Genomic DNA, 21,353 nt, shown 5'->3' with positions numbered 1-21,353 from the left:
ACTCTGCCATTTTTTAAAAAGTAGGTATGTTCAGTGAAATCCAAATGCAATTGGCAAGCTAGAATATGGAGATAATGCTGCCTGCCAAAATTTAACCTTGGTGGAAGCTCTTCTCTGTTTTCAGTAGACCTGGAATATATTCATACAAGATCTCTGTTGCCTATACATGGAAACACAGCGGATGTCTTAAAATATTCATATTAAGTGACTTACATGTAATAAACAGCTGTAGAGGCACTTTTAAACCCTGGGTAGTTTCCTTGCTTGCAATTTCTGTTCAGGCTGTAAGAATTGTGTTATAGATGTGAGCGTAATTCAGACAATTGTTAAATGAGCAGCAAAGAACACCAAATCTCTAGGTAGATTTGATTTTTTTTCTTTTGTCTTCTTGTAAAACGTTTTATAGCACCAAAAGTGTGCTAGCTGCTTTGTTCTGGCCTTGGAGAATAACTGGTGGGCCTACAGACTGAATCCAGTAAGCAGGCATAATGTGGCTGACAGACAGAAAACCTGTGGGCAGCCAGAACTTAAACACTTCTCTGGGAGTCCAGCCTCAGAACATAGGCAGTGGGAGAATCCAGAGATCGGTGCAAAGAACATATAGGATGTCTCTTCCTCGAAAATTTCCCATGGTTGGAACTGTACTGGTGATAGCAATGGTGGTAGCACAAGTGTAGACTAGCCACCAATATTCTAACTATTGTCATCTAGACCGACATTTGCAATGGTAGAGCTGTGCCGGAGTTAACAATGGGAAACTTGGTGAGAAAAGCTAATAAAGACAAGATCCGAGATTGGAGATCAAGACAAGAAGAAAGGAAGGGAAGTTAAAGGCAAGAAAGAATGAAAAAGTGCTTTTCAAAGTGAGGAGAGAGATGATAAATAGTTAGAATGGAAGTGGGGAAGTAAGGAGATAGGACGAAAGAGAGCAAGAAAAGTAGTATGTAGCTTGAAACTTAGTACAAGTCCTGTTTCTTCATTTTATATTGCATTTCCCTAACCGATATGATAGAGCCCTAAAACTATAGCAAGCTGGTGTGGTCCTCGATGTTGCATCAGTTAGACACACTTTCCCTAAATGCATCCAGTGTAGAGGAAAGACTTATTCTTCTAGATTAACACTTCAAACCACAGAGAGAGGAAGGTGTTCAACACACTGAATTCTGCTAAACACTTTCACCCTGTCTCTCTGCTATTGAAGGTCACCTTTGACCCCTAACTGCAATCCATAGGCCCTCTTAATTTAGGCACTCTTAATTTAGAGGCTCCTCCTCAATGGAAAGCTGAATGGTAAAGCCACCGACTTTAAGTTGCTGAGCTACATTTGGAGGGAAGTGTTTTTCGTAGATTATAAAGAAAGGAGTGACTGTTCTGATCTAGTCTGACATCCTGTACAACCAAGGTCATAGGACTTCTCTGAATTAATTCCTGTTTTCTCAGAGTAGGTTTTCTTTCTAGTGGTTTGACTGAATACAGTTCCCTCAGGATGGGTATGGGTACGGGAAACCCAATCTGGATCACTATTCAGTAATAGCAGAAATGGCAGGGAAAAATTCAGTATCCAATTACACACAGTTTCCAGGACTGCGGGCCACACATTATTTAGAATAGGAACTCTTCCCCACTGCGTATATTTGAGTTGTGCAGAGAACTCACTTCTCATGTAACACAAAACTAGAATGTGGTTATGGTTTACACTTAATCTACCTGTTACAATGGGACTACATATACATCATGACTAAAGTCATTTCAGTGCCAAATGACATTGTAGCTGTACAATGAACTACCTGAAGAAACTGACAGGAAATATAATTGTATGTAAAAACTGAACAGTGTATGGTGACTGAAGGTCACAACCATGGATATCCTGAATTCCATAGAATCCCTGGTTCAAACATTGGTGTCCTCCTTGAAATGATGCTATTGTGTATAGACTTACACAAGGCCCTTCAAAATGTCCTCCTTTTGTTACCCACATACACACTATCCAACTCAACTGTCCAGATTGAAATACCACAGAGAGTGATGAATGAAGGACAGTCGGTATCTAGCAGTACATCGGATTTTTAAACCACACTGACTGTGACAGATGCCAATCTAAGCAGCTGTGGAGAACCTGCAAAAGGGAGATCTGTACAGGGAACCTCTTCAGGAGATGGGAGAAGACAGCATACACTGGCCAGAACTCAGATGAGTATGAAATAGCCTTGGAGTATAGCTGTTCCCACATTGCATAACAACAGTATCCTAATAATGATGGATGACACATTACCATGCTTTAAATCAAAAAAGGCTGGAGGAACCACTTCTTCTACTTTACAGCAAAAAGTAAAGTTGCTCTCTTGAGAAGACAGTCTCTCATTGCTTCATGTCTTCCACATAGAAGGGAAGCTTGATGTCAAGACATTTTGGCTTAAACAGGTGATTGATCAAGCCAAATGGAGTCTCCATCACGAGGTGGTCAGACTTCTAGTCAACTCTTGGCAATGCAACAATTGATTTAGCTATAATGTTCAGGTTCTTCTCAAAAAGACAAGACCAAAAGAAAATGGTGACAGATGCTCTCTCCCAGAGTTGTCCAAAATCTCTTATAAATATCCATGCATTCTGAAGATCGGAAAGAAGAGTGATGTTGATAGCCCCTTGCTGACTGAGGAGATCCTAATTCTGTCCTGAAGAAGTTTGCAGCTTGCCTTCCCGTGCAGGAATTGTGCTCGCTTGCACTCTGCCTCTCCCATAGGGTCTGATCCTGCATCATGGCTGCATGCTGACCCCAGCTGCATGGTATTTGAAAGGAGAACATTCAAATGAGGGGGGACTTAGCAAACTCATTACCTAACGAGCATCTGTAAAGAAGTTGTTCCACTGCACATACTGTTAGATGTGACCAATGATCCTGATATTTGGTAAGGTCCATAATGTAGTCTCAATTAAGTCCAATGTCAGACATGTCCTGGAATTTCTACAAGACAATCTGACCACAAATATTAAACTTTGGACCTTTAAAGTGAAAGTGGCAGTTTTATCCACCATACTGTTGACAACTGTCTGAAGAGGATGAATCTCACTATACCTAGACATGAAGAAGTTCCTTGGTTGGGGGGGGGTTTCTCCAAACAATCCTCCTTTGGTGCATACAACACAACCCTGAGGCTTGTCTTCTCCCTTCTCAGCGTGTCTCCTGTGAGTGTCACAAAATGAAATGAAAAAGGATGAAAATAGAAGTGTGGAACATATGCTCCCATTCTAAGTGACATTCAGCCTGGAAGAGCCATCCTCCAAGGGGACTCCTTTCAGGACCAGCACTGCAAACTCTAGTGCTGGGTGTGGTTCTCAAGATGCTGCATTTTAATACTGAGGGGAAATCCATGGTGAAAGTGGATATCTACTTCCACTTAACTACAAACCTTGAAGCACATGTAATCTTGCTCCAGGAAACGCACTCCAACACCAATGCACAACTTCTAGTTCTGTGCTATTCTGTCATAGCTCATCACCATCACAAGCGTTTGGGATGGCATCTTACATTAGAGAAGGGTTGTCCATTGTCACTGAATTGACATCTAGTCACAACATCAATCCTGAGACATCAATCCGGCTACGTTTCCAAGTAACTTTCCTCACAATCATGATTTCAGCCAGAAGGATGTCATTCAGGATTCTGTCCATAGATCTATAGTACTGACCCTTCACAAAGAGAAAGTTGTGCTCAGAACAGATTTAGCCTTAATGCCCAAGTTGAACATCTTTATACAAGAGTTAATGCTGAATTTATTCTGTGAAACTCTTACATCACTCCAAAAATCTCTGCCGTATGCTAAACGTCCACAGGATTCTCAAGATCCATATAGAACACACAAACTTGCTGAAGTGTCCTGTACAATCCAGCTGCCAAAAGCGAGAAGCCTCAAGGGTTTTCAGTTTCAAGATGGATCAAATGGATCACATTGGAAGCCAGTAAAACAAGACATCTGACCCCCCCCTCCCCCCCGGCTTCAAAGTCAGAGCCATGGCAACTATCTGTGTGGAAAAACTTCATGCATTATGTGAGGAAACGTGGAAGGAAGGTGTTTCGTGCTTTGTCCATGCTTTTCACAAAACAAAGATTTGCAACATAGGGGTGTGTGTGTGTGTGTGTGTGTGTGAGTGTGTGAGAGAGAGAGAGAGAGATGCTGTTTTGGGAAGATGCATGCTACGCTCCATGGAACCTTAGTAATCAGAGAGACCAATTGTAAATAGTAATGCATAATATGTAGGGATTTTTTTCTTAACACTTGGCTATACACTGCCAGCTATACTCCCTGGCTATACACTGCTGATAAAATCCTATCATAAAGGATCTGTGTACCTTCCTGAACAGAAAACATGAAAATGTATCCCTGCTTACCGGCACATTTCCTTTCTTTCTCGTAGGAAGGTTCACAAATCTGCCTAACCTTACATAATTTCTTATAATGTGGGACAATATTAGTAGAATTAGGAGGAAGAGGACATATGCGTTGACAATTTTTTTTATAAAAATAATATTTAGTATCTCTGATCTCTTCCACACCGCTGCTTATAGAAGTAACTTATTTCATAATGGCTGGGTTGTCAGTAACTGGGTCACTGCTGCTCTGTTGCTGACTAACAGGTCGGGTTCTGCCCCTAAACAGCAAACAGGTTGATGATCCAATTTTTTTTTTTTTTAGCTAATGGTGGAGACAGAAAACTATGGTAAGTGCACAAACATTTTTGTTCTTGTATGGTATTAATTGGACTCAATTTCTAAAACGCTACACACACCTTGCAGGTTTCAGAGCTGTAGCCATGTTAATCTGTATCAGAAAAAAAAAAATGAGGAGTACTTGTGGCACATTAGAGACTAACAAATTTATTGCAGCTTTTCAAGACACTATTTTATGGGGCTCTTGTTCCATTTATCCTGGTTACATTGATTAGAATGTTTTCCACCATAGATTCCTTGTTTAATATTGCAAAAATAGCTAATGCCATAACTTTCAAAAGTGTCTAATCATTTTGTGTGCCCCACTTCCATCCTCGTACATGATTTTCAGATGGTGCTGAGTGTCTGCAGCTCCCATTGGCTTCAGTGCTAGATGTACTGATTAAATTGAATTAAAATGTACTATTTTTGAAAGGTTTGTGATTGTGGGTATGGTATTTGGTGCTTAAAGTCCTCGTACAGATACTTAGCACACAATTTGACATTTAGAACTATTGTAACTACTGTTTTGCACTAAATTTTAAGGGTTACTTTTACCTTTCTAAACAGATGGCAGACTACACTTGCTAGATGTGTTGAATTACCAGATAAGGTGATTGCACACAGAGATGCTTTCTTTTCCATGAAAGCTGTAAAACAAGCAGGCACTCTAACTGGATCTGTAAATAGATTGTCTACTGTCTGTTTTCATTGGTGAAGAATCTTTGCTTCTAGTGTCCTTAATGAGATTCAGCAGCTGCTAATAGGATTATATAGTTCAGCTTCTAATGTGTGAATACAGTGATTTTTTCTTTCATTTTAAAAGATGCAAGCGTTTTTTGCTTTTTAAACTTATTTTATTAACCACAATTTCTAAATAGCCCTTTTTTGTTTGATATTGCAGTGTATGAGCAGAAATAGTATGTGCTAATGTGATCATGCACCATATCAGTCTGTGACGACGTATTCTAGAAAACACATTGTGCCAGTCCTGAATTGCATTCACTTACTGAAAAGGTTGTCTAAAGATATAAATCTCATAGCCTTGTATCAGAATAATGTAAATCATCTCTGTGATTAGACTGAAATTTGCATTTTACTAACTCTTACGGAGGAATGACAGCTTCAGAGACATGGCCTTATACCCTGATATGTTGCTCTAGTTTCTCGTCCTTGCTTTGGTGTGAATAACTTTCCTTTCTTTTTTCTGAGAGGGCAGTTGGCAATCTTTCATGTTTAGGGTTGAGTTGGTGTGGGAAGCCTGTTGGAGTGGACAGACTGTCCACAGCAAAGGCAGCCAACGTGTATTGATGTAGTTGTTTTGTTTTTGTTGACAGTTGATTGGAATGCTTATTGAATATCCTAATGCAAAGACTCCAAAAGCCTGGCTTTTGTTTTTGTATACTGTTTGACACTTCTTGATCCAGGGGATCATTACCTGAAGTGGTAACAGAGTTGGATCCCTATGTATGTCATGCAAAGGGCAAACTGAAAAAATGTGGGTTGTAAACCATCTGACATTTGATATCCTAAAATGATGGCTTGTGGGAGATCTGAACAATGGGGATTATATGATTGTGTTAGAGAGGAGGTGAATCAGGGAACTTTTTCAAAAGTTAAATAACTTTTTGTGTTAAATGCCCCCTCAGAGGTCGCTTTGTGGATTATGAAATCTTTCTGAACCCAATTTAATAGTCATTTTAGCCCTGAAGTTTACCTCTAAATGCTATATGAAAACAAATTGCTACTTTTTTTTTTTAAAGCTGTTGTCATGCTTGTGAAAGGTCTCACGTCAGCAGCTCTGGAGAACACAGTTCTCTCTTCAGAATGAGCAGCAGCTGGACAGGATTTTCTGCGTGGTGGAGGGAGAGTATAGGTAAGCTACTGTGCCTCTTGGATTTGAGTCTTGGCCTCTGCTAACAACGGTGCTAATTTTGGTGACTGCTTATTTATTGTATGTCCTCTTATCCTAGTTTCCAGTAATTTCAGTGAAGCATGTTGTAGCCCTGTCCTACCAAGAGGCAAAAGTGTCACTCATGGGAGACTCTAAATATCCATTCCTCACCCTTCGTCTTGGGGTTATTTTTCTCGCTCATTAAAGCTAGACAGATGGAGTCCTCAGTCTTCTGTTCCAACAAATTGCAGCTTTCTTTTTCCTTTTATCTCTTATTAGATTCACTAAGAGGAAAAGGAGGATGGGATTGGGAGTGGAGGGGAAAGGGAGGGGGCAGAAGAGAAACAAAGAGAAGTCCACTGTGGAAACTCCACTTAGTCTACAGACTTGCTACTGACACCTTCTGTCAATGCCTCCTTCAATTTGTACGCCAGTATAGTGGCTTTAAATTAATGTATTGTTGACCCTTTGATACAACCCAATTCTGGAACTGCAGAACTGATCAAAAAATCCTCCATAAAGGAAGTACCTGTCTGCATCCCTACAACCCTTGGCAGGCTTTTTTGCTTGCTCCAGAGGTGAATACAGTGAAGTAGTTGGATAGGCTAGTTGCATTAAGTAATGGCTTTTGAATACTAGCTGGATGCTCTCAATTCTAGCCAGGAAGAGCATGAAACAGAGTTGCAGTTAGTTGTTTGATTGTTCTGCAGTGCTTCTGAGAAGTTCTGATGTTGTGAAATGGACCAAACTGAGAGAGGAAGATGTATTATCAGGCCTAAATCCATTGTATGGTATTTGATGTCTTAAAAGGCTGTCTTGGCTGCAGGTTATTTAGCTGAGAAGTAGCTCAATTAATGGTTTTACTGGGACATGCCAGATTCTGGAGGTGAATGGAATCATTACATTTTAACAAGATGACTCATAGTCCAGAATAGTACAGCAAGATGTGATTTAGCAATTACTATGGTGGAGGAGACATGATTTTTTTTATTTATTTGGCTGCTTCCATTGCCACGGCATTGGTTCACAAAATTCTTTGTGCCAGAGCCTGTCCCTGTCTGCCCTTATCTGCAATAGTTAACACTTTGTTTCTTCCTTTCAGCTTCTTGGGTGAAGCTGGGAATTTATATTGTCCATGACTGATGGTTCTTTGCTGCATGCTGTCTAGCAGGCAGAACTGCTGGAGAAGATGACAAATAGAATTACAGTGTAACACACACCTGCTAAAAATACTAGACCAACTTATTTTATGCAATCAAAATATGAGTTGATAACTTTCTACCACTAATGAACGTCTTGGATTCAGTTCAGTAGCCACATGATTAAAACAGCATCTGGCTTTAAAAGTTGACCATTGGACTGGCTTTTTCAAAAGTTGCTATTGAAGTAAATTTTGCAGCACTGAAAGAGTTAAATTGAAGTGTCCTATTCTAGGATTATAATTTTATTTATTTGCCTACGCTTGGGGTACAGCATATACTATCATGATGTGAACTACTGTATTGTTTCATTTCATTTCCTTAACATAAATAAACCAATCTTTAGCGGTTCACTAGATGGTGAAGGGTTGATGGCTAATTAAACAAATAGAATTGCCAAAGCATATGTAGCAAGAATTATAACTGACATAGTATTTTATTAAATATTTGAGTTATTCCTGCCTCCCACTGCCAGAACTTTCAATCCATGAAAATATTGTGTGTCCTGGTCTCATTTCAAAAAATCCCCCCTTGTTTTATGTTGCCATCATGTGGGCTTGTTCTAGTGTGTGTGTGTGTGTGTGTGTGTGTGTGTGTGTGTGTGTGTTCAAAAGCAGGCAGGAGAAAAAGGGAAGGTGGGGGCAGGGAGGCAGAACTGGAGCCAAATCAGGACTTTTTAAATTTCTCTACTTAAATAAACATTACCAGAGTCAAGAAGATATCTATTTTATATAGGCTATTTATTTAAGTAACTAAAATTTATACATCTTTGATCTAATGTATGGTATACTCTTTAGTGGTGACTCTTTTTTTGCTACAAGTCCCTTGTTATGAAGTATCAGTTCTCTGAAACTGTCATATCAGTGATATTGCTGTCTCTGTAAACAGAGTATATATGAGCTGGCTCCATGGCTCTGTTTGTGCAGAGAATTAGTTGGGAGACTCCCTTCCAACAGAGGAAATGAGCTGATGAGTATAAGCTCTTGCTCAAGATTGTTCACATCTACAGAAGCTGTATTCTCTACAGGGGGAAAAAAAGGACTTGGAATCTTGCCACAGTGTGTCTGATGTTAATGAGTGGGAGAAGCCACATGTTCTTTGCCTGCTTCTGCGCTAATCTGGTGAAGGAGTGAGAAAACTTCAAAAAAAGAAAAAAAAAAGAATTTGATTAAATGTAATGTTAAATTGGGTGTAACGCTGTTAAAACAGACTGGGTTGTGAAAAGTACTGTCCCTCTATGCATGCCAAAACCAGAACTAGAGTATTCACCTGAACCCTTTACATTGAGGAGTCAGATAAAATTGGATAATGGGAATAAAGAGTATGTACTGGAGAATTTATTTTTTGAAGATTGTTTACAAATTACTAAGTTAAAATGATATATCTATAAAACTTTCGAAATTTCAAGTTTGAAATTTCCAAAAAAGTTTTGTATTTTTTGCTTATTATATCTTGCTTGTTTAGAAACCTGAGGTTTTTCAGTAGCAATTTAGAACAGAAACACTTTTGCTTAGCTTATCATTAAAATGAAACTCTTAAAAGTCCAAAGCTGTGATAAAATAATGTTAAATAATCTTTCCTTCAAAGTGCAGTTTCAAACCTTTTTATTAAAGTGACTCTACCAACTTAAAAATTGCTCCTGTTTTAAAATGTTTTACCTATTATTGTTAAACATATGATCTTATAAATGAAATATTAGGTAAATACTTCTGTATTTTTTTTCTTGTTTGCTTTGCATCTTTGATAGTACTTTGTTTATAGTCCATTTCACTTTGTCCTATTAGAGTATTTCAGGAAGCAACACAGGGACTGGAAACAGGTGTATTTAAATCTACTTGTAACGTTTTTTACGGATGAGATTTCAAGCTGACAGTACCCCTTTCTTGAGTGCATCTTTATCTAGAAGAACTAGGTCAGTGGGAAGAAGATGCACCCCTGACATCACTCCCCAGTTGTTCTGTCACACGAGTACTGCAATGTTGAAGTGCAACCAACAACAAGGCTTTATAGGCTGGACTGTGGCAAATGGCATTCATTCAATAGCCTAGCTAGTTTGGTTAGTGGGTGTAGTACAATATTAGAAGCATCTGAGGGTGGGGGCTAGATGGTGAGGAGAAAGGTGGGAATAACTAGCCTAATCCTTCCAAGAAGGTGAACTTTGATTTAAAGGTAAACTGCTAAAGTTATGTTAAGAAATAAAATTGAGTAGCTATAAACCTGCACATATTATCTGTTATTAAATAGCTAATGCACTTATTTTGTTTAAATGCTTGAGAAAATCTATTTTTTTTCTTTGCTCACCTGTCAGTTTATTCAGAGTTTTGTCTGCCCTGAAACATTTGATTTACATCACCACAACCTGCCTCAAAACATCTCGGTGCATTCAGGTTTGCAATGCTGTTGTCTGTAGCATAAGCTTGGAATGCTACTGGTTTTTGCCAGACTTAAAAGAAAAGATGCCATTTTAAATTCTGAGACTAAACAAGTCAGAACTAATTCTGTTACTGATGCAAGGTCTTCTGCATGTTGTTGTTGTTGTTTTTTTAAATAAGCTTTGCCATTTACCTTTTAAAGAAGCTAGAATTCCTTTATTACTGTCTAATAAAAGATCTTTAAGCTCAACAATACAGAATAATCTATACAGCAAAAACAAGTGGACTGCACATTAACTATTCCATTACTGCCTTTTGATTCACATACTCTAGATACTAGTAACGTTGTTAGTACTTTCTGAAGAGAGGTTTGACATACTGAAGTTGCATGATGTACACTTCCGACTCTTTCAGTATGCAGAAGGAATGCTTAAACTTTGAAGAGTTTATTTTGTTGCATATTTTGAATGCATCAAAAGCCATTTCAGATTTTTTTAAAAGGAGTGGGCAGGACCTGCAGTACTAAATGTTTGTAGAGGACATATGGTAGACACAAGTGTTTGGATATGGCAAATTTGAGATCCTCAAAGAAAAGTTAGTGTAGAGGGGGGGAACTTGAGTTTCAAGGATCCTTGTTCATTTAGGAGCAAGACTGAAGAACCAGCAATTCCAGTTTGTAATCTCAAAACATGAGTTAACCTAAGAAAACATGACAAAGATTAACAGTTCTATGGCATAATAAGAAATAGAGATATGCAAAAGTTTCACAATTAATCCCCAAAGAAGGTGAAAGTCCCTTGTGAACCTTTTACCATCTTTAATAAGCATTCAGTTGTGTTTCTCAGTAGAAATTCTGTCTTCCTTCCTAACTTTGTGAGCAAGCACCTTGGACAGACTCTTTTGAGAACATCTCATTAGCACTAGGCATGCTCAGACACTTAATACAAGCATTAGCATAGTTATTCCCATTCTGTGAACAGGGCACTTAGCCTTGGTTGTGGCAGCATAACAGCCTGCAAATTGTCTGAAGATCAATGAACACTTGGGGCTACTGAGTTTCAGTTTGGGGTACATTCAGCCCAGCCTGGCTGGGTTCCTCTCTTTCATCAGGCCCCTGGGGTGCTTTATAGAATAGTACGACAAGGTGAGATTGAACAACCATGGAATCTTCTGGGTGATGGTCATTTGCCCCTTCTAATTTCTCTCCCACTCCTGTTTCTGAAATAGGAGGATCCACTTTGATCCACCAGTGTTTCTTTTACCTCATTTTAGACGGTAGAGATGCTCCAGACTGAATTCCTCTGTATTTATATGGTTTGGTTTATAGGTTCTATCTATGTTGCCCCCACCCCCAAAAAGTAAGGCAAAACTTAGGAGTCATGAAAATATGCACAATAAATACACCAATGAGGTATATTTGAAACTCCAGTGCATTGAAATTCTTGGCTTTAGCACAGCCCTAAATATGAAACTATATCATTTGCCCAAAGAGACCTCTTTCCTACTTATACAAAATCTAGCCTTGACAATAATAAGTCATTAATGCTTTTCATTTTCCAAGTCCTTTACCAACACAAATGAATTTTCACAATATCACTACCTTAAGTATTACCTTTTTTACACATGGTAAGAGAAGATGTGTATAGCCCCGGGGAAGTCAGCAAGTCAGTGTCCGAGCTCTAGCTAATCTAGTTCTTACATGGGTACTATCACTGTGATATAGGAGCATGGTTAGAGCTCAAAAGTTCATAATGCTCATTCTTGGGTCATTAAATAAACCATATGTTAACATACAGTATCTGCCACTTTGATTACCTGAATATTGTTTTACATCGTAAATGACACTTTTTATCTGAAATTAATAAACACCTTACATGCATCTAGGCTTTGCTCTAGTTCAGTTAGAAACCTTTAGCCTGTATTTTTGAGTCACTGACCAGTTCTCTTTATTTGGTGTGTACTGTTCTAGTATTCTCTTAACTCATACTTTTTATTTTTGAGGATGATTTTCTATTTATAAACAAACAAGCTCATACACACAATGTGAACCACTGAATCTGCAGATTCTTGCTAAAACTGACCAACTAACTATAGATTAAGCGTTTTGTTTTTTTAATGTGTACATTAAAGTTTTAGGTAGGCCATATAATCTTTGTAAGTGCCCTGTGAAACAAACTGAATATAATTATTTTAGGTTGCAAGATAAGAGCCAGGAGAAACTACTGAAATTAGATTATATGCAGCAAAATATTTTTCTGCAGTCTGCCTGGCTGAATTGTAATGATAGTTGTATAGAATGGTTGGATACCCATTTGAGTGCATTAACCAAAGCTAAGCTCTGCAACTAGAACTTTCCAAGTATGCTGATATTATCTTAACCAGAAAGACCTGTCAAGGCATTTCCTGCAACTCTTCTGGAAAACCAGGGGCATGTGGGAAACGGAGCTGCTACAACAGTTAGTATGTGCCCATCTCAATAATGCAATGCTCCTTTCAGAGGGAAGCTATATTTAGTTATCTTTGTAAACACCCGCAGACAAGTAACAGTATAGTCTGATGAGCTTCAGGGGGTATTTGTGAAAGAAGAGTTTCAGCAAAAAAAACATTTTGGGCTTTGGGGGTAGAGGGAGGGGAACAGGGGACGAAGAGTGTAATAGGTTGTCATAGTGAAGAGATCAATGATAACCAGTGAGGGGGAGAAGAGGATAATTTACCCAGAAGTGAGCACAAATACTGATTTGTGATGCCTTCAATAATGGTGGAGGAGGTGGATGGGATGAAACTTGAGACATTTTAACTAGCTTTGTTTAAAAAAAAAATCCCTTCAACATCTAGAAAATGTGCAAATCATTTTCACATGGTATTGAAGTGCAGACTTTGAGGAATCACCTACTCCTCCAAGAGTTTAACTTTCTAATTGATCCTTGACTCCTGTCTTATGCCAAACATATTATATGACTGCCTGTTTGTGCATGCTAAGAAATAGGTAAAAAGCCTTACTAACCAGTTACAGGGGTGACAAATAGCAATTTTTTAGGTTGTACTGACACCTGGTGGCAGCCAGTTTACTAATCCTTAAAACAGGTTGTTCCACTCAAAGATGGGAAAATAACTTTATACATTTTCAGCTCTTGCTCTGTCCTTCAATGAGCCAAGGAACCGCTTGGCTCTTCTGCTAGCTATCCTTTCCTCCGTCAGACTCCTGCAAAGTTAATTCAGAGTGTTTGTGCAAAACCTAAGTATAGCTGTTCCTTTCACCCAAGCTTGTAAAACCATCTGCTGAACCTTTATTTCATAAGTTTTTGTCTTATGGAGTGGCCCTTGCAGCAGTTAGTGTTAAGAGGTATTTTATGTTTGGAGCCTTTTTTTTTTTAAGTGCTCTAAAATCCACGAACTTAGCGAAACTGACCTGAAAATGTGTATGCCAGTTCAGGGTATGAAATAGTTTGTGCTGCAAATTTAGGATTACGTGGTCAAAGGTTTTCTACAGGCCCAATTCCAAAATGTCCTGTTTTTAAAATGACTGATGCATGCCATTGGCATGCAGTTGTGGGGATTCATGTGTGGAGCAGAGAATAACCATGTTGATTTCATGATGGTTACACAGTGTAGTTGTCAGTCTGGGTCCATTCCGCAGGTAGACTGTGATACTGGGATGGGCAAGGAGATCTCTGGGGGTAGTTCATACATCTGCATGTCTCCGGAAGGTGGGTGCACAGCTGCCTGGGAGTGCCTCACAGGTCTTTGGAGACCTGTGAGGCATTCTGGAGCTTCCATTTCCCCTTCCCCCTCCCCACAGAAGCAGAAGGAGCCCTGAGCTCTTTCCCTAATCAGGGGAAGAGATTCTGGCCTTCCTCATAACCAGTTAAGGAGCCCAGGGGTGTGCAGAGCTCCTTGCCCCCCACTAAGTCCTGATATGAAGCAAAAACTCAGCAACTCTTTACTGATGCTGCCTCCACCTGGCAGATACACTCCTTACTCTGTCAGCTACCAGGTTCACTCCTTGGCTTGATCCTTCCACTCCTGCCCAGAATGTGGAGAGGGCAGGAGCAGGGTGGAGCTGGTGGTGGTGAGATGTGACCAGGAAGCCACATCATGCCCCCAGCCCAGGATGCCTCCTGGTCGTACCTTCCTTAGTACTACCACTTTCTCATTATTTAAAAAAAAAAAAAAAAAGCAGCAGCTCAATAACAAAAGTGTCTGTTAATGGGGAATTAGGGTTGCTTAGCAATGCCATGCACCCTTCCAGAAGCTGGCAGCTGGTATCTGAGAACCAAAAAAAACACTCAGCCACACAATAAAAGCATTAGAAGAAAAGAGGAAATGCAGTTACAGTTGTGCTTCCCACTCAGCCCAAAAGCCTTAAAAGTGCCTCTGAGGGTGTGGTCATATACACTGGGAGTACACCTCACCCACACCCATCCCTAACAGCACCTGCCATTTTCTCTGTGCCCGTGCACAACTCCAAATCTGCACTCTTATTCATATGCTCCCAGAGACCCTCACTATACTCCAAGCCACACCATTGAGCTAGTGGTTCTAGCAAGGTGTTTGGAAACCTCTACCTGGATATTAGGAGTGTGTCAGGACTAAGGTAATGCCATCTCCCAGAGGGATTCCTTAGAGCAAGGAACAGATTTTAAATACTTCAGGGTTTCCTTGAAACTGCTGCTCTTCGCTCTCCCTGCTGAACTCGAAATGTTTTAGGGAGGGATACAGCACTGAATCTGCCTGATGGAGGTGATCACTTGCCTCTACTCTACTCTACCATCTATACGCCTATGACAGAGGTGAGTTTTTTCAGGGTGGGCCTTGAAAGTGGGCAAGCTATCAATATGCAGTTGTCCCCATGTTTGGAAGCTCAGGCCTAAAATCCCTCAGATACTTGATTTAAACTCCCACTATCAGGATACAGTTTGGCCCAAAGATTAGGAAAAACTGCTGTGTGCATTAATATATTAAGTGTTGGGTTATTAAATATACCAACATGCAACAGAATTGTGAAAACATTGTGTAAGTGCGCTCCTAACTTTTTAGATTTTTGTCATGACTTAACTTGCCTAAAAGAGAGGAAGAACTAGAGACTAGAATTTCTTTGAAGTGCTGCCCTTTAGTGCTTAATGTGGGATAAAAGCTCATGAAAAGACCACAGTCTCTTTAGATACAGGCTGTCTGTATCTTGCAAATTGGGGTCTGTGCCGGATGGCCATGGTTCATTGATTTTTTTTTTTTTATTATTTGGTTTTGCTTTCTGCTTTCTTCAAATCACTCTGTAGTCTCTCTCTTTGATTCAAATCTAGTAACTGATAGTGGGTTGGTGGGGTGAATGGAAGGGTAAACGTAATGAGACAGACAGTTTGGGGCTAACCCAGGTTCAGGCCCACCGGACCTGTGCTACTTCAAGTATTGAGAAACAAGATTTTCTTCCAGCAGCCTACCTTGACTCCTTCCCCTCCCCACTTCCCCAGACCTTAATTTCTTCTTCTAAGCTGTAGTCCTGTACAGTTGCTGCCCCACTTTAACCCCAGCAGGTCCAGCTGTGTCCGGGCTAGGAATTCCTACCTCGTGTGATTCTGCTGCTCTTTGAGTTCACCATGTTGTCATGCTGGGCATTGAGGCATCCTGGATAACACTACAGAGTGAAGTAAAATGCTGAATTCAAACAACATCCGCTGGCTTGGATAGTGACCTTTTTGAAGGTCCTGAACCTCCATTCCACCTTAACGTCTCTGCTCCCTCCTCCATAAAAGCACACAGGTACTCTGCCCATCCACAGTTTTAGCATTACCACCCAAGACGCAGATTAATAAATCTGCCCTTAATCTCCTCTCTCCCACTGCATTTTATCTTGAAAATACTGTGGGTTTTTTGACTCTTCCAGAAGCACATTAGTGTGACTTAAAAATGCATCTTCCTTCTTCTAGACACTTGTCCATTATTTACAATTTTAAAACAAAAGTCTATACCACATTCTGGTGCATTGATATCCAGAATTCCAAGATACCCTAAATTCTCCTTTATTTCTCACTTCTACACCAATTGGTGAAAAGCTGACAGAATAAATGGGCATTTCTGGGAATCTGGATCTTTTTCTGACAGTGAAGGTGGAATTAAGCTCCAAAATAGGACTCTCCACTGAAAATGGCCTGCCACCCTTCCTTTCCAGTTAAAATGAGGACTGTTGGTTCAGGTGTCCCAGCTGATTCCAACTTTGTAATATTTTTATAAGTTATGAGACAGTGTCTCTACTAGCTGGAGCCATCACCCTTAAGGGCTCTATAGGTCAAAAGCAACACCTTTAAAATCACTCTGAAGCCAAATGAAAGTGTGCGTATCGCAGAGCATGTTAGTATCGTGTGGTACAGCACTTATAAGCAACATCTGCAATCTCTAAAATTTCAGGTAGGGCTTAAAGGTATGCAGCCCTAGGTAGCATCCACTGCAGTAATCGTACATCTGGGTGAGATTGTTGTGAATAATAGTGATGAACTCTGCATCTAAAAGGAAAGCTTGCAGTATTCTTACCAGACAGATGGGGGATAAATACCCTTCGCTACTGCTGCTACCTGGACATCTAGTAGTTGACGCCTCCATTTTGCAAACCTGTCTAACAAATGGTAGTCATGCTACTTCAAGTAGGAGTGCTGATATAATCTCTATTATATCTATTTCTCTTCAACCCCCCCCAGCTCACAAACACTACCTCCATTTTCATAGGTATTAGATAAAATATCTGATTTGCCAGGGTAAACACTGATTATGATAAAACCAAAATTAATGACATACCCTACAGGTAGTAATAGGTGCTTTTTCCCATTCCCTTGCCATCCATCTCAACTCCTGTGCTAATATAAATAAGAATGAAGGTTGAAGGGAGATGTGGTAAATATATAGAAAAGTAATAATACAAATATATGCTCAGTGCAATTATTTCACTGTTACCCTGTCCTCTACCTGTTGTCTCTTGTCACTTGTGTTGATTGTAAGCTCTTTGAAATGGATTGTCACTCGTGTGCAGTGCATAGCACAGAGGGTTTGATAGTGATCACAACTGGGGCCTCTAAGTGCTATTGTAATATAAATAATAGATTAATAAGTTTCTGATAGGATGCTATAAGGTAGCCAGAATATGCCTAACTTTAAGCACCCAACTTTGAAAACTATTCTCTATATAGAATTCACAATTAGGGCTGTCAATTAATGGCAGTTAACTCACGCAATTAACTCAAAAAATGAATGGAGATTAAAAAAATTGTGATTAATCACACTGTTAAACAATAGAATACCAATTGATGTTTGTTAAATATTTTGGATGTTTTTCTACATTTGCAAATATATTGATTTCAGTTACAATGCAGAATACAAATTGTACAGAATTGAATGTCTCCTGCTGTGTGTGTTACCCACATTCTGCCATATACCATGATTTGATAAAACACAAAGAAGGAACCAATGTGAGATTTCTAAAGATAGCTACAGTACTCTACTCACGATTTAAGAATCTGAAGTGCCTTCCAAAATCTAAGAGAGACAGGGTGTGGAGCATGCTTTCCGAAGTTTTAAAAGAGCAACACTCACATTCAGAATCTACAGAACCTGAATCACCAAAAGAGAAAATCAACCTTATGCTGGTGGCATCTGATTCAGATGATGAAAATGAACATGCATTGGTCTGCACTGCTTTGGATAGTTATCGAGCAGAACCCATCATCAGCATGGACGCATATCCTTTGGAATGGTGGTTGAAGCTGAAGGGACATATGAATCTTTAGTGCCTGTTCTCACTTTTAGGTGACATCGTAAACAGGAAGCAGGCAGCATTATCTCTCGCAAATATAAACAACTTGTTTGTCTGAACGATTGGATGAACAAGAAGTAGGACTGAGTGGACTCATAGGCTCTAAAGTTTTATGTTTTATTTTTGAATGGAGTTATTTTTTGTACATAATTCTGCATTTGTAAGTTCAACTTTCATGATAGAGATTGCGCTACAGTACTTGTATTAGGTGAATTGAAAAATACAATTTCTTTTTTTATAGTGCAAATATAATAAAAATAAATATAAAGTGAGCACAGTACACTTTGTATTCTGTGTTGTAATTGAAATCATTATATTTGAAAATGTAGAAAACATCCAAAAATATTTATATAAATGATATTCTATTATTGTTTAACAGTGCAGTTAATCACGATTATTTTTTTAATCGCTTGACAGCCCTATTCACAATGAATATGTGAAAATATTCGTAACTGAACTGTAAGTCTGTACCTGTCAAGGTTATGTCATGATACATAATCTGATGACCTTGGGTTTTTTCTTTGTTTGGTCAGAGCCCTTGGAAGAACTAACAATGTTTACCTTTAAAGTTATAATGAAACCCCATCAGAGGTGTATCGACAAAAGCGTTGTTTTTAAACTACCATGGGAATCTTCAGCTGAATTTTCTGACTTCTTTATTTCTCTCTCAGTTTAATAGAAGTGTGGTCCCTTCTGACAAACATACTGGCAGTTTAATTCCGAGAAAAGTCTTCTCTTTTTAACTAGTAACCGATTACACATTTTACTCTTTCTTCTTTCCTTTTTCTGAGCTTGTCTATTTATTTTCTCATTTAACTTGTATCTGCTCCAGCACTAGACTATCCAGCCTCTTAGAAGGTTGGCTGGCACTCCCAAAAGACTGGCTTCCCAGATTCTTTTCACCGAGTGTCTCTGACAGGCACCCAATCCCTGACCCTATTAAACAATTAAAATGAAATTTATAGGTATTGACATATCCTGTGAGTGCAAAATATAAAAGTTGCATGGTAGCTTATTTAGAATTTGTGTTTATTATTTGCTAATTAGAGATGACTTACTCCTCATGGAGAGCTTGAGATGAGCAGTAAACCTTTTAATTCTTTACATACCTTCACATTTGCCAGCTGGCCGCAAGTGTGGCACCTAATCCCATCTAAAGGCAGTTCACCTGGCCTTGTGGCAGGCTGAATGTTGGACATGAACTAAATGTTCACATCCCTTTGAACTTTTCAGACTTGCACAATTTTGTGACCCTTCTACATATGCCAAAGTATCAGCCACTCTCTCTCTCTCTCTCTCTCTCTCTGGATGATCTAGTCACCTCTGTCTTAAGTAGGGTCAAGAGTTCTAAAAATCAGTGGAAAAATCAGACTGCTAAATAACTGGCCTGTTTTTTCAAAAGTAGTGCCATTGATGATATAGGAGTTATGATGATGCTTCAGATTTCATCCAATATTCTATGGTACAAGTGAACAGCTTGATTACAACAGTACCAGAACCAGTCCTGGAGTGAGTTCAAAACTTCTGTTGATTAAGCAGAGTATTTAAAGCCCTCTCTTGCCCCTTCAGCAACAGGCTAAATTTTCTCTTGTGCGGCTGGGTTAATCTTAATCCATAAAATTCCCCATATTGTCTCTCTTTGGCAGTAGCAGTGTTATGAGTATGAATGAATACTCCTTTATGTTTATATCATCTAGCACACAGTGGATGCTTCCAGAAATAAAACATTACAAATAATGTAGTATGGCCTGTTCTGCAACTTCATAGGTGTACTACAGGCTTTGAAAGCAAACAACACTTAATGCTATATATTTTTCCCATCCTGCTTCCTGGCAGGTAGATTGAGTACTTAGCCACCCAGTCAGTCTATTTCTAGTAGATAAAGTTGTTTTCCACATTCCTCTAACCCATCTAGGTCTCTTTCTTTTTTTTTTTCTTGTTACTATTAATTTAAAACTTTGAATTTTGTTTGGACAGCATATTGTGTTCTGTATTTTCCTTTTGTTAACATCCTTTTGTGCACTCTAATTAAAATGGTGAAATATCTTCTGTCTGCAGGCACAGCTTTGACAGAAGTTGAGCTGGCATGAAGTCTTGAAACACAACTGTCAAACTGATGGTGGATATCTTCTGGAGATGCCAAGCTAAATGTTCTTGTGAACTTTCCTCTATTATTCCTCCCTTGTTGCACACCAAGAAAGAAGGACAAATCTTGAATTTAAAAAAAAAAAGTGTAAGAATTTTGTGGTATAAAAATGTACTGGATATTTTTCTTCCATTGACAATGTCTGTATATTTCCTGCAGTTTTAGTTATGAAGTCTGTACTTGGCCAGCTGATTTGTGATTCGTTCTTGAGAGCTCTGAGTGGCAGGTACTGTAAACATCCTACACTCTCAGCTGTGGAAAGTAAGGAAGCTGGGAGAAGGCTGTTTACTCTCTCTGCCTTGGAAAGCAGCTGGAGGGAAGAGAATGGAGAGTATTGCACGTTCAAATATGTCTCTGCTCTAATCATATTTACTGTACTTCAGAAAACTTGCATTTTGTATCTTACATTCTGGTGTCAGTATACAAGTAATGGAATTATGTAGTGATGATGTGAAATTTTAATGAGAAAGGAATATGAAAGGAGGGATGTGTTATTAATCTGCTTCTGTGGCATTGCTGGTATATGAGAGTGCTGAGTGGTAGCAATTAAAACAGTATGGCACTTACAATCTGATGTGTGTGTTTGTTTTAAATGGTGGTGGTTGTTTATAGAATGGCTCCAAGACAGTAGTTTATTACTTTTTGCTTATAAGTATAATGAAAACTAAAAGTACTAGTGTAGCCATAACTCTAGTGCAGCAGTTCTCAACCCAAAGTGGGACAGTTCTGGGGCAGCTCCACCCACCCTCTCCTCTCCCCCCTGCCCACTCCAGGCCCCATCCTCTGGCCAGGTCCTAGGCAGGAAGCTGGAGCCAGGTAGTGCATGGCAGCTACTCCGATGGCTGGGGGGGTGCCATGGAGCAGGCAGCTGTGGCATTCCCCCGTCTGCTGCTGGTGCCCAGGATTGTGGCTGCTCCTCATCTCCCAGCCCCCTTGTACTGCTCATGCAGCTGGTCAGAGCTGCCCGGGTGGCTCCAGGCCCAGCAGAGCCCTCAGGGAATAGCCACCGGCACACAGCCCCAGATGGGTGGGTGGCCTTCTGAGGTGAGTCAGGGGTGGAGATAGAGCTCCGTCCCTGGACCTAGCTGTGCAAAGCTGGCCAGAGCCCCACCAGCCCTTGCCACCCTCCCCTTCCCCCCCAAAAATAGAAGTCAAACTACGTGTATGCTCAGGATTCCCATTCTGGCCCGGAGCCCCAAGTTCCCTCCCCACTGGGCCCTGAAGTTTTTCTAGCACGTT

General features: G+C 39.7%; 1 protein-coding gene across 18 annotated transcripts in view; it reads left to right on the top strand.

Annotated features, from left to right (window-relative positions):
- Positions 1-20,680, top strand: part of LOC119853332 (translation initiation factor IF-2-like) — a 50,811-nt gene extending 30,131 nt beyond the window's left edge. For 4 of the 18 annotated variants that reach the window (XR_005292036.2, XR_005292026.2, XR_005292023.2 and 1 more), the window contains 2 exons: positions 6,469-6,581; positions 20,027-20,680. Coding sequence is in view for 4 of the 18 variants with exons in the window: in XM_043510453.1 (XP_043366388.1) it covers positions 6,469-6,581; positions 20,027-20,058 (145 nt within the window). In the remaining 14 variants the exon portion in view is untranslated. The other 14 variants (XR_006279829.1, XR_006279830.1, XR_005292039.2 and 11 more) reach the window with 10 other exon arrangements.
- The last annotated feature ends 673 nt before the right edge of the window (positions 20,681-21,353 follow it).

Source organism: Dermochelys coriacea, chromosome 3 (assembly GCF_009764565.3).
Source record: "Dermochelys coriacea isolate rDerCor1 chromosome 3, rDerCor1.pri.v4, whole genome shotgun sequence".
Classification (NCBI taxonomy): domain Eukaryota; kingdom Metazoa; phylum Chordata; order Testudines; family Dermochelyidae; genus Dermochelys; species Dermochelys coriacea.
This window is presented reverse-complemented; position numbering and strand designations above follow the sequence as displayed.